The following is a 14,330-nucleotide window of genomic DNA, read 5'->3' as shown; positions in this document are numbered from 1 at the left end:
CAGTATCATGAATTATCATTTCAAAAGTTCACAAGTAAGCTATGAAAGGGATTCAGAGTCATTTGGTGTAATTACTAGTCAAGATCAGATCTTAAATGCACCAGGATTTCTAAACCCAACAATTATTTGAAAAGAGTGTAAATATAATTAGATAAACACTTTGTACAATTCAAAGTAGCAGATTCTCTGTATCTTTAGTTTGATAATTATACACTGAAAAACTGAGCAAGACAGGGACTTGTGGATATTTGTAGATATAACATAAATATTAAATAATGTTCTTAACATTAGCAAAAATTACTTACAAAAATAATTATAGCCTGTATTTCATGCAAGTGTGAATGTCTCTATGCTGTCTTAGAGATAATTCTTAAATATTCACAAAAATTACAGCAAGGAGCTGAACTAATGCATGTTCTGGTGAGGCTATAAAAATGTAGCCCAAAAGAATATTTATTACTTTGTCTTTAAAGTAATTTGCTTTGAAACTGTTTTATTATGCACTGGATTTATCCTTTATAAAAATTAAATTAACATATACATTAATTTTAATATTATACAATTAAAATATTTTAAATAAATTAATTTTAAGCTCTGTGTTGTTTGTCTTCTCTAAAACCTCATTTCAGTGTTTTTATTAAAATGGAAGATGGTGTTGGTTAAAACAGTTGACTATAAACAAGACAATTTATAACAATATGATTTCTTAATATTTTTTATATTATTTTTATTCTTCCTAGTAAGTGGATATTTCTATTAAGTTTACTTCAGTAAAAGTATTATATTCCATTGTTTGTGCTTTGATACCAGCGAGGATATGGGAATTAGTTGCTCATCTCAATTTATCATAAATGCAGGTGTGTGCAGACTAGACTGAAATTACACTTGAAAGTAATCATCCATGGAGCCATAAAGCCCTCGCCTAAAAAGAGCTGTTGAGTCTGGAAATGTTGTAATTTACTTCTGTTTTATTTGCAGATTGCCTTCTCACAGCACAATACTATCATGGATCTGGTGCAGTTCTTTGTCACCTTCTTCAGGTAAATTGCTTTTTTTGTCTTCTGACTGAAATCCTGATGACACTTTACCATCAAACCAGTATCTTAACCAGTTTCTGAATCTTGAGAAATGCCTGAAATGAGGCCTTCAAACTTTGCACCAGTGGAGGGGCAGCTGCTGGAATCTTGCATTATATAATTGTGTATTTCATATTCAGTGGCACAGTCCTCGCGCCTCATGAAGATTAGCTGGGTTTGTAGCATATATTACAATGAATAGGAAAAGCCAGCTAAACTCTAATTCATATGTGTGATTTTTCTATAAACACTTTTATGGAATTATTTAAAATGATGGCTCTGTTCAATAGCTTGTTATTTTTAATAAAACACAGCATGTCACTACTAATGCTTTCATGTGTCAGAGATTGACTGTGAAAGGCAGTAGCTGATGCCTGAGATTTGGTTGTGGCAGCAATGCGAGGATGGACTTCAACTGCAAATGAACAACTATTCTAGAATGTGAACAAAACTCCACTGAAAGGCTTCTTAAACATTCAGCTATCTTATAAAATGTCACAAACTTGAATATACACAGATTAGTTACAGTGCTTTGAAATCTTGCTGTGGAGATATTTCCCAATAACCATGAAGTCTACACAAAATGTGAACAGTGACAGACAGGTCTGTTCATCAGACTTTCTGTATTTTTAGGCCAAAACTTTATTTCACAAGTTCACAGTATGGCTTCTCTGTTGACTTCAATCACTTTGTTCTGAGGAACAGTACCTAAAGAATCAGACTCTTAAATACTGTGAATGGTCCAAATCCTGTTTATTGCTGTTGCCAAAAAGGGCACAGAAATGAACAGAGCCTGAAGTTTTCTATACCCAGGGCATTGGCTAATGGGGAGGAGTTTAGTAGGTGATATAAAATATCCCAATTCTCCTCTTTCACCACAAACAGAGCAATCAAATGCTGATTGCCTAAAGGTCAGCCTAGTGGTGTTTTGGGTGTTTGGTTTTTTTGTGTGTGTGTGTTTTGCGGTTTTATTCTCTTTTTCTCCTGGGGAGACAGTAAGTTCTATAACTTATGATGATTATGCAAATGTTTAGTTTACAAACTCATATAGAAGAAATCAAAGTCTGTCAAGTACAACAGACCAGAGGGATCCTGTCACAAATAGCAGGGGTAAACTAGGAGCAGTTTGTCAGTGCTCTGTGCCCTGGTGCAGCCTTAGGAAAGGTGAACTGAAGGCTCTCTGGTGGTGCAGCCATCTCCGTGGGTACATGGAATTATCTCTCCAAGTGTGATGGTCTGTCTCATCCAGTTTGTTCTGGGTAAATGCACAGATAGGATGTCAAGAGTTTGTAGACTAAAAGAATAATTTTAATAAGGGTTTGTTTGTCTCTTGTTTTGTGTGGGTTTGAGTTTGTTTGTGGGGTTTGGTTTTGTTTGCTGAATGGGAATTAGGTGTATTGTGACTGTGGCAAATGATGGTGGTAGCAATAATAATAACCCAGGCCATGTTTACTAAGATTGTTGATAGAGAAAATAATTGTGTTTAAAGACAATTTGAATGTACTTGATAACAAAACATACTTCAACATGCTTTGGTAAACCTGCCTTTGTATTTCTCCCATCCAGTATTACATTTCTATTTCGGAGGTTGTGATAAAATGCTGTTCACCCTGCCTGGCCAGAGCAGCAAATAGACCCGTTGGACAATAACTGCTATTCAACAACCAGGCAAAAGTATAGTTTAAAACTGTTCCTTTGTAGCTTTTGTGTTCCAGACTGAGAGATGAAATGAACATTTTACTGCATCAAAACAGGCGTTTTTAGAACTGTCCTGTTGTATCAAGATGAACTGTTTTAAAAACATTGTCGTGTAAGGAATTTATTTAAAACTATACATAATAAAGCACAAAATGTATGATTTTGAAGAAATTAATGCTTGATCTACCAAGATACTGATATTGTATGTTCTAGAAGAAAAACAGTCTAGGATAAGATAAAGATAAATAGAAGTTATATTGAAAAAAATAAGCAGAATAGTCTTGAAACTGTAGTGCTTCAGACTGTGATACACAGTGTTAAAAACCTCCACTCTATTTAATTATATTCTTTTTCTGCTGGAATGTTTTGTTTCAGCTACTGCTTCAGTGACCTTTTCTCTAAGAATAAAAATGCAATATGAGTAGTAACAGATTCCAAACTGTCTTATAGAGAGTGTGGCATCTGTGTTGCTGTGCTGAGTGCCTTGAAGACTTTTAGCCATCATACAAATTGAGAAATCTATGACTTCTTTTCTTTCCACCTTCTTTGAAGAAGTACAGATCTCACTGGAAAATTTCACAGGCAGTGAATGTGAATGATCTTTCTTGCACTAAGAAATGCAGTATGTACAGTTAAAGAAAGTATATTTCTGTTTTACCTGGACCACTAAAACCCACAATATCCTAAAGTATGGCGCTTTATTTGAAACTCTAAGGGATATAGAAATTTGCACTGTTTATAAGTCTTACATGAATATGTGGATTTAGCTAAATAGGTGCTAGGACATTTCAGACATTTCATAAGTAGCTTTATTTTACGAAAACATTACTTCTTTAGATCACATCTAACATCCATGAATATTGATTGTTCAATAATTTTTTGGTTTTTATTATCTTTGATTTGAGTTAATCCTAATTGGAGAGCTAAGAAACACTTGATTTTTATACCTGCTTTAAATAAAATTATAGCTGTGAATTTATAACAATACTCAAGCAATTCCCAGATAATTATTTGTATTAAGAATTTGAAGCATAAGTTCTGGTAAGAAATGTGGTTAAATCTCATAATCAAAAACCAGGCAAGCATGAAATTGGTGCAGATGACAAAGGTTAGCTGTTAATATAATCGTAATAGGAAATGATAAGCAAGTGCCAGAACTATGTTTTTAAAGCCTTTTCCAAATGCATTGTACCAGCTATTAACTCATCAGGCATGTTCTCTGAGCTCCCAGAACTATTACTTCTCTTGCCTCTGGTACTTTGGGTGAAGCTGATTGACTGAATAGAATATTTTAGTCACTTTTCTAACATATCTCCATAGTGTCATAAATTACAGAATCTCCAGGTTTTATTAAGTAGAGCAATATTAATATGGACTCTGAAAGTTGAAAATCCTTCTTTTGTGTATGCTTTAAGAAATTCCATGAGAAAATACAGTCATTTAGGATCAGAGGCACATTCCTTCTATTAAATCTTTCTGTGAGCAGTGTGAGAGAAAACAATATTCAAAATATACCCAGTGCTTATTGCAGAAGGAGAGGATGGGTATTTTGGTAAAGATGAGCATGAGCTACAACAGGAATTGCAGCAGATGCTGAAGAACCAGATTTATTAAGTCCACATGTAGGGCTGTGTGCTGCCTGCAGTGGGAGGGGGGAGCTGCATTTCAGCAGTGTCAGAACTCCTGGGAGCTGCAGTGCTTGAATCCACCACCCTGGGGGTGAGTTTGCAATGGGAGAATCCTGCTCTTTACCAGCACCCTTTGGTCTGTGTGCCTGCCTTCGTGTTTTGTTCTTATTAGAATGAAGGATGGTAAATTAGTGCTGGATTTTGGAGTGCTTATCTGTATGAGATCGAATATTGATCTCTGTGAGAAAGACAAAAACCAGTGTGTTGGGATCAGATCGCATCCACCATGGCTGGGATCTCAGAAAATCCAGAACTCTTATAAATACAAATTAGAATATTTTATAGTAATATGAAAATCAAGTTATCATAGCAAAATGGATTTTACTTTTGAGGCTAGAATAAAATTGATTTTTACTTAATGATGCATTTAAAGTTTTCACCTCACTTGGAAGCACAGAGCTGTTTGACTTCCACTGGGAAAAGCACATTTGTACTGTGGTGGGCAATTTGACTTGGGTTTCCTTTCTTTAAATGTTTTGAATTGTTGAAGGTAGTTTTGTTCTTCTGCTCTTTGAATCACACAGAAACTTTGTCATCACTGTGGAGTTATTTGGTGTGTTCATATTTCCAGAGAAGGCAGCCACTTGGTTTTGGCCTGCAGGCAAAGGAGATTCCCCAGTACCACCAGATCAGTTGCTCTTCAAAACAAGGGATGAGTCACTTAATCTGTCAGTGAACAGAACTGTTTTCCATTATTTCCTTCCTGGTTTTCATCTTTCTCTTTGTCCTTTGAGTCATTTGGAAGTGTGTGTGAGTGCTCACCATATTTCGATTTCAACAGATGCTGTTCTCAAAACACAAATTAGTGGCTCACATATCTGAAGAAGGCCTATGTGCCTGTGTATAAAACAGGTATGGGCTTCTTCCTTCCTTAAGGGCAGCGCCGTTAAAGTTTGAAAGTCTCTCTTCCTTTATGTAACAAATACAGTGAGAGGTGTTCATTGTGCCTCCTGAAGCTCTGGCATTTTCTCCTTTCAGGGATGTGTCTTTCTAGAGCTGCATTGGATTTTGTATCCTAAGAAGCATTGCAGATGATTCATACAGCGTTTATGTTTTGATTCCCTACGTTTTCTGATGTATTTTCTTAAATCCAGTTAGTCAGTTATTTTCTTAGTCTTCAGCAGCATCAGGGCTCACAGCAATTTTTCTTCTAGAGTACTTAATCCTTCCTGGTCACTTTTTAATGAAACTCCAGTCCACTGTACTTTAAGCAAAAGAACTAGAACAGGTTTTCATCTGTGATAAATGGACTTGAATTTTTTCTTTTGTCATTTTAATTCCAAAGAGAAGGAATTCAGTTTTCTTATGACATGTACCTGTTGCAAAGTTAACTTCAAGAGTTTGCTCCCAGATGTGAGGAATACTGTGAAGTGGGGTGAAAGCTGATGAAGGGAAACAATAACAAGAAATAAAGGAAGCAAAAGTATTAGTGTTTTCCTTCAGGCAGTGGTGTCATTGCCCATTACAGCGGGTGACAAGCAGCTTTGTCAAGCCCCGTGCCCGCCTGTCTCTGCAGGCAGGTCGGTGTGATGGGCTGGGCACTGAGTGACAGCCAAGAAATGAGCAATCTTCTCATGGCAGGGCAGAAATATTCCAGGTCCCTGTTCTCAGCTGAAATAAATCACAGTGAGAGAGAAAAGACGGTGCTAGACCACGTGCTATGCTGTGAATTTCATACGTCCGAAAATATTAAATGTGATTATTCCTTTTTAGAAGAGACATCTTAAATCAAAGGAATTTATTTTCTGTATTGAAATATTAATGCAAATATTCTGGTAAAATTGCTTGGTACTAAATGAAGTCTTTTGTGTGGGAGGTTTTGTGGTCTTTCTAAATTATCTGTTCAATCCAAAATAGGGATGACTATGTTTTGTCAATAAGAAGCAAAATTATGGAAATGCTACTGTGAACTCCAAAAGCTACATTAAGAATTACACAGTAAAAACTAAACTACTTATATAATCTATTTCTATTTTTTAATCTGAATTTTTTGATCTAAATTTAATCCTCATATATGGCCCAATCATGGTCTATATCATAGTTGGTTTTCTATGTTTTCAATAATTTTTTGGTGATATTTTAGGTAAATATTCACCACTTGGAAAATTATATTTCTTTCCTAATATGTTTTCAGTCTTAGTAGCTGAAATTCTAGTATCAGGTTGAGGTTAATCAGGGGCTTTTATTCTTTATCCAGTTCAATTGCAGAATTTTTAGTGTTCTTCTTGAATGATGCTTCTTTGGCCTGGAAATCTAAAAATCCTTGCTCTGTCCTAGGAAAATTGAATTTTAACAGGACTTTTAATAAGGAAAGTTATGACATTTTTGCACCTACACATTTTAGCATATTTGCCTCTTTGGAAAAAGTATTGGCAAGGTTACAGATGGAAGGGAAAAGTTGTTTGGACTGTGTTAAACTTCTTCATTATATTTCAGTCTATCATGCTAAATTTGTCCAGAATTTCAGTGGAAAATACATATAAATTTTATTTATTATTTTTTCACATGCACTGTCACTTATTGAGAGAAATATGGAGCATTTGACCCATGAAGGGCAAGCACATAAAATTATATGAAACATTAAAGTATTTTCCATAACTAAAGAAACATATGCTTCATGGGTGTGATATTCTGTTTATTCAGTGGAGAATAATTTCATTTTACATGAGATCAAATAGTTTTGATTGTAAATCTTTTTTATTTGTTACCTCAAAGAGGTGAAAGGAAGAACCACAGAGGGTAAAAGTTCACATCTAGAGCTTTATTGTGTAATATGTTTCAGAGTCCTTTTACATGGTTCGCTTTAATCTGATATTGGATTGGCAGATTAAATGGGAATGTTGATCTCTCAATAGCATCTTGGTGTACACTGCATCCATTTTCCCTTTTAAGTTGAATATAAAGGCTGTTTGTGTGATTGATCATTCATTCATACTTCACTATAGCAGCTTGTGGTATATTTACCAGAAACCCACAGCCTTGCGGATGTATGCATGAATTATGTATGTAGGAAAATAGAAATCTAAAAAATGTATGTGTACTTCTTTTGTAGTTATTTTTTAATAATTATTTTATTGAATAAAGTTATTTAATGCTCCCCGCCATCCTCTATAACATTGTGGCACATGTACATAATGAAAAAAATGCCAATACTTTTTTTCATAATAATTTTTCTGCTAATTACAAATTCCCTGTTCAAATGTTTCTTTCTACTTTACTTTCAAGAAGATTGTTGATGCTTCATTGCACAGCAAAGACCAATGAACCCAGGCTTTGCAAAGGCAGTTGTCAGAGATGATTTTAAACTGTTATAGGAGTTTATGCCTTGGGAGAAGAAGGATTAATTTGGTTTTCTGTGTTGAATATATATTAATAAATTATTTAGCACAAAAAATCGTAGCTATTCTGACTAATAAATTAATCCATATTATATTTATATTTCATTGCTACTGCTTACTTTAAAATATAACTAATATAAAATGCAGTTGACACCATTGATACTTCAATCTCCCTTTTCCCATTATGCATTCAGAGCTTAAATTGTGAGGCTTTATTTATACCATTATTGAAGTCTTAGTTTGTCATTTTACTTCATTTTGCCCTTCTGACTGAAAATTATTTTCATGATATTTCTAATAGTAATTTTTAATGTGCTGCTGTGGAGACTTACAGCATTCTTTTGGTAGTATCATGGTTTTAACCATGACACAGTAAAACAAATTCCATGTGGATATTCTTTTCCATGCGTTCTTACCAAATATAGTGTTGAGTCTGGAAGGACCAGATTAGAAGGCAGATATATATTTCTTATTAGCTCTCAATCTGTTTTGTATAAGTTTGGTAGTTGTGAACGTGTGAGAAGAGAATTTTAAGGGAAGTTATGTGACTTTCATGAATCACTTTATGCAAGAGTTATTTCTGGGGATATATGGATTTTCAGGACTGCATCAAAAAATAACATTTTAATCATTCATCTGGATAAGAAGAATTATCCGTGTAATTAGTTTCAAATGAACTTGAAACTTGTTGCTTAACTTGTGTGAATTCCATTTGAGACACAAATAAATACAAATTTGCATTTAAATTATTTTTGGTAATACTTTGAGTTTTAAATACTATCGTAGATACTTTACCTCATATTCAGGCATTTCTTTAACTCTGCAGTTTGGAAAGCAAGAATTCAGTGCCTGAACCCTTTGTGGCTTTTGGATTACAGGGTTCACATTTTCCTTGGGTTCCTTTAATTCAGAAAGAAGCTGTGGGGGAAAAGAATGGAATATAGATCTAGACTGATGGAAGAAGCCCTGTCATGTTTAAGGCTGTGCAACAATGACATTTTGTACCTGAAAAGGGAAAAATTGTGGCTCTTGGCTTATCTGTTCCAGAAAATGGAGTGTTCCAGAAAATGGAGGCAGTGCATGGAGCTGCTGGTGCTGGTGGTGTTGTCATGACAAGCAGGAATAGGAAAAGGACATTCCTGGATCACCTGGATGAGGATGCTGGCTTTGTTGGCAATGCCTTTCACTGGCTGTGCCTCTCCCTGAGCAGGAATTCAGCACTCCTGGCTGAAATGCTCCACAGCCAGGATTCATTTCCCTGACCCCACGCATTGTGCTACCATGAACTGGGATTTGCATATCCTACTTCCTTGCTAGCCAAGACTACTTTTCCCTTAATCCTTATACAATTTAATTTGGAATTGTAACACTTAATTCCCAGAATCATTCTAAATTGCTAATCACTGAAATAGTCCTACTTGTAATGATGTTTATAAAACTTTCTGATTCACAGCAATTTAATTAATCATTAAAAAATATGCTGCTGTCATACACATCAGACTTCTAATATTATGTTTACAATGCTTTGTGCTTCAGATAATCCTGTTGAAATCTTTGGAGCTGCTTGTCATGTGTACACCAGTTAACACAAGGATGGCTGAACCCAGCACATCATAATCATAAACACAATGTTCTTGTCAAGTACAATGAAAGAAATCAATTGCTGTGACAATAATTGCTATTTGAAGTCACGGTGTTAGAAAAATAATTGTTCAATTATTTTTATTTTAGAATTGTGCTTGCTTTATAAAATATCAATTAAAATGGGCTCTATTTGCCAATAGAAAGATAGTAAATAATGTGTTGGGAAAGCAGTTCTTAGAAAAACAGTTAATGTGATCTGTTGGGAAACTTTTGCAGTACTACCTTGAAGATATTAACTTAGGTATGAGACTTGTTTTCTTTGCATATATCCACATTAAAAAGTTTCTTTGTCATTAGTTTGTTTTACTGGATGTGTTAAATTGTAGTTCATGTTAGCCCTAGAAGAGAAGCAATAGAGTGTGGGATCACTCTTTAGATTGCTAATTAGGGAATTGTACATTTTTGTGCTCTTGTCAAAGAAGAGCAGGAGGTTGGTGGATACAGAAGGATATTTAATTACTGTCTCAGCTCAGCAAGACTCAGGTGATTGAGTAAAAATTGCCTTGATGGCCCAAGTCCTATGTTCAAAATGACTTGGGAGAAGCCTTTAAAATATGTGCCAATATATATCTGTGGGCAGTAAATGAGTCTGCTATGCCCCTAACAAACCTGGTGAAAGGATTTTTGGGAGCTTCTCTCTCTGTTGGTGAGCAGTGTGAACAAAGAGATCATCACTTGGGCAAGATGGTGCTGAGGACCTGACATCCACACTGAATGCTTTTTTTGTCTTTGAGCTAGCTCTAGTTTAGTTCCACGGACTGATGGAACTAAACTCCCTTTGGCTCTGGAGTGAACATTGCACATCTTCTAACTGAGCTCCAGGGCTGCTCCACAGGGGCATTCAGGGGTTGGTTCAAAAGCCCATTCCAGATCCACACTAGGCCAGCCCTGCAGGAATTCCCCTTGGGACACCAGGATGGGTCTGTCACAGGTTGGAGCATGGGGACAGGATGATGGCAGCTGGTAGAGCAGCCTTACACCCTGTGCTGGCCAGCTGTGCTGCTCCCAGCGTGGGCCCAACCAGGGATGCTGCCCCACGCTCAGCTGTGGGCTCTGCGTTACCTTGTCCTGCAAGAAGAGTAAATGTGATGGGTGCTCAAAGCACAATCTCGCATAGTTTTTCATTTTGGTAGATTTAAAAGTATGCTAGATGAAAGTTAGTCTTGTGAAAGTGTTTGCTTTCATTGGTTTGTGGAAATTTATTTGAATTATTGTGCAAATAATTCTTCCTTACTGTCTTAAGTAAAATCATAAAAACAACAATTATTCTCTTTGTATGTTAAATACTTAGAGAATGAAAAAAGAAGTAACAGAGAATGGCACATTTTGTTTTGTTTTGTTTACCTTCCATTTACAGTATTGATTCTTAAAATATTTATGCTTAGTTCCTTTTACATCCCTGAAAAAGTAAGTAAATTATTTCACTTCAACCAAAGTATTACTTTGATACAATATGTAATTTATAGGCATTAATGCATAATAAAAAAAAGGAATTCCATAGTGTACTTATTATGCATTCATAGAGCTTAAGGCACAAATGTGTCATTAATTCATCTGGTCTAAACATGCTGATCATTACATTTCACAGATTTCCCCTTCTATTTATCCATGCAATTTAAATATCTTTAAGGATATATACACATTTTATTTCAGTTTGCCCAGACCAAGCAGCAACACATCCAATAATTCCCTTAACACTTTTTAGTTTGCCGCCTAAAGAATCACAGAGAAACTAATTTGTGAGTTATGGAAAACATTTTAGTTTCTTCAGCCAGGTCTGCACTAAACATGCCTAAATGTGACCTCTGGAAGTCGAAAATTTGCTCTGTTGGTTGCAAAAATAGTTATGCAGGCAGTAATTATTCCTTGCAATTTCCCTTCTCCTTGTTCTATTAAATCACTATTTCTGTTTTCATATTGCCCAGAGCCCTTCTGGGCAGAGCATCTGCATAGCCCAGACCTCCCTGCTAGCCCTGGTGTTTTCTTGCAGCCTTTCCTTGGCCTCTTTCCTCTGCTGTGCTGGACACAAACTGTGTTCAAGGCTTCTTCCTCTGCAGTTCATTGGTTCTCCAGTTGTTTATTGTCTCCAAAGTCATGCTAGGACAATAACTTCCAACCAACCTGTAATCCACGGTGCTGGTGGTGGATTGCTCTTTTTCAGGCATGCTTTCTTAGTGTTTCCTCGAGTTTTGTTCCACGTGGTTTGAAGGGGAAACTGTGCAAAGCTGTATCCTTGTCTTCTGGCACTTTTTGTTTGCTCTGGAGAGCACAAAATCTTAATAATACTTGGGCTGCTGTGGTTTTAAGAGTGTCTTGGAAATTGTCTTATTGGGAGGATTTACATTGATAAATGCAGAAAGTCATTCTTGGCATAGCATTTCATAACCCATGTGCTTTGCAAAGGCACTTATCCAAATGTTTGTTGATTTGTATGGCACTCAGTCTCAACTGGAGACTCAGAGATGGTGCACATAATCTGTGATCATGTGGATTAACTGCAGGCAAGTTGCCACTTGGTCTTTTCCAAAAGTGAAATGATTTATTTGTGAAGTCACTGTCAGCAAAAGATTTGGTCCAAATTTTGAATACCTTTTGTGATTTTTCTCTGTATTCTTTCCATGTTTTCCAATCTCCTTTCAGAAAATGCCAATGGCAAAGCTTTAAGAAGAAGTCTGATAGTATCTGTTTTGACAGTACGTTGTAGAGTGATAAATTTATCTCTCAAGTGCTGCTTACTACTGTGCACCTGAGTATTTAAGGTTGTTTTAACCCTTTCTGTTTCAGCATCCCAGCAGTAATTCATACTGAATTGTCATTCACACTGGTCTCTAAGCTGGTTTGGGAACTCTTTCATTCCAAGGGAAAAAAATTCTTTGCAATGTAAATAAAGTCTGACTTCCTTGTTCTCATAAATGCAACTTAGCAATGATTATGTATTAAAAAAATCTAAAAATTGACCATTGTACAATCTCTTTAACCTCTGTGCCATTAACCACTATTAACCACTTTTGTCTTTGTGTCATGCATAGACCTCTCAGCTATTATAAATTTGTCCCATCAAAACTGAGTGGATCTGATGGGAACTTTGTAACTCATCTAGAAGTTCCCTTTTCTGATGTTGGTCCCCTGCTGACAGTTTCTTTTTTATCTACCTGATGGCCAATTTTCAATTCATTTAATTTGCACTGCACTTTCTGTTTTTATATCTCTGTCACAAGGAGGAGATAAGAAGTATAATGGGGGACTGGAGAGCATCCACCTACACCTGTCCTGCTGGCTTTTTACATTTTTTGCCTGTGATGTTAATGTCTTTATCATGACTCCCTTCAAATCCCTATTGTTTCAAAGCCAAAGAGAACTTATTTCTTCTACCATTTCATTCCCCCGACCAAGCTGACTGCTTTCTTTTATACCTTTTACATTCAGCTTAGATTTTTAGAGATAAGATGATGGTTGCTTCAAGGTACAGGCACACTATAGATTTATGCACTGACATCCCAATGCTTTCTGGTTTGTTTTTTATTCCTTTTCTAATCTCTTTCAACATCCTATTTTCTGTTTTGACTGCTACTAAACATTCAGTTGATATGTTCAAAGAACTATCTGCAATGACTTCATGATCATTCTCTTGAGTGGTAATTGCTAATTTAGAACCTATCATTGTGTATTTGTAGCTAGTTGTGGTGGGGTTTTTTTTCTTGTGCACATTGCCTTCAGTTCATTGTCACTGAATTTCATTCTCTTATTTTATTGCCAAGTCACTCTGCATTGTGAGATCCTTTGCAGTCAGCTTTAATTTTTATTGCCCTACATAAAGCAGGGATGTTATCTCACCACAGCCTGGAACTAGGTTAATTTCACTAAATCTATTTTCCATCTCTTTCTTCATTCATTCTGTAGCATGAATTTTGATTCACCCCCTAAAAAACCACCCCCTTAAAATAAAAAAAAGGAGGAAAAATTAAAGTAGAATATTTACTTGCCAAGAAAAGATTATACAAAAGTCACATTATCAATGCTGTAACTTCCCATGGTTTATAGTACCTTATGGGTGCATCTTTAAGACACTAATTTCTGATTTTAGCTTTGCAAGTAATTGATGTTTTGACTGATGAGAGGAAAATTCAGTGTGACCCACTCCGCTGACATACAGAGCACAGAATCCATTTGTCTGAAGTCTTTCAGCCAGAACTCTGAATATTTTTTTTATTCTACTAACTTAAGAGAACTGTTCAAGAAACTAATAAATGTGAAGGAGAAAATTTTCTAAGGGTAGATATTCTCTTCCTGGTCATAATAAATCAGTCACACAGTGCAAGGCTCTCTCTAAGTTTCTTGTGTCCAGCTCCCTTGCATGTATTAACCTTTTCTAAATTCCAGGAGTGCTGAGTTAAAAATTGCAAACAGAGTTGCTGTTGTTTCCCTAATTTAGTGGATTTTGGAAGGACTGTCGAGGAGGGGAAGAGTGAGTTGGCTTTCCCTTGCTTCCTGCACAGCATCCCAATCTCTAGCAGCGCATCAGTACCCTGATGCTGCCCTAAAGCATCTGTTGCAGGAACCAGCTGGACACTGCAATGTTTCTGGAAAATGCTATTTATAAGTCCTTCTTGACTTAAAAACCTTAAAAGATGTTGCTGCAAAACTGAATTTATTCTGGTGATCAGTGGGGTTTTTTTAGCCCTTCTCTAGACAACCAAATATAAATTTACAATCACTTGTACTTACTTGCCTTTAAAGGAAGACATTGGTGTTACTTTGCACTTATGCACAGTACTCCTCTGAACTATACTACTTCCATAAATCTTGGTATTTCCGGTATTAAAGAATATATTTTGAAGCTTTTTGGCAGAAAATAAAAATTGTAGATGTCTAGTAGTTAATTCAGT

At 35.9% G+C, this 14,330-nt stretch overlaps 1 protein-coding gene across 4 annotated transcripts in view; it reads left to right on the top strand.

Annotated features, from left to right (window-relative positions):
- ATRNL1 (attractin like 1) overlaps positions 1-14,330 on the top strand; it is a 428,637-nt gene that overhangs the window by 210,049 nt on the left and 204,258 nt on the right. For all 4 annotated transcript variants that reach the window (XM_063163139.1, XM_063163138.1, XM_063163141.1 and 1 more), the window contains exon 25: positions 979-1,040. In XM_063163139.1, the coding sequence (XP_063019209.1) occupies positions 979-1,040 (62 nt within the window). The remainder of the gene's footprint in view (positions 1-978; positions 1,041-14,330) is intronic.

The sequence above is a fragment of the Melospiza melodia genome, chromosome 9, assembly GCF_035770615.1.
Source record: "Melospiza melodia melodia isolate bMelMel2 chromosome 9, bMelMel2.pri, whole genome shotgun sequence".
NCBI classification, from domain to species: domain Eukaryota; kingdom Metazoa; phylum Chordata; class Aves; order Passeriformes; family Passerellidae; genus Melospiza; species Melospiza melodia.
Note: the sequence above shows the minus strand (reverse complement) of the source record. Positions and strands in the feature narration are given on the sequence as shown.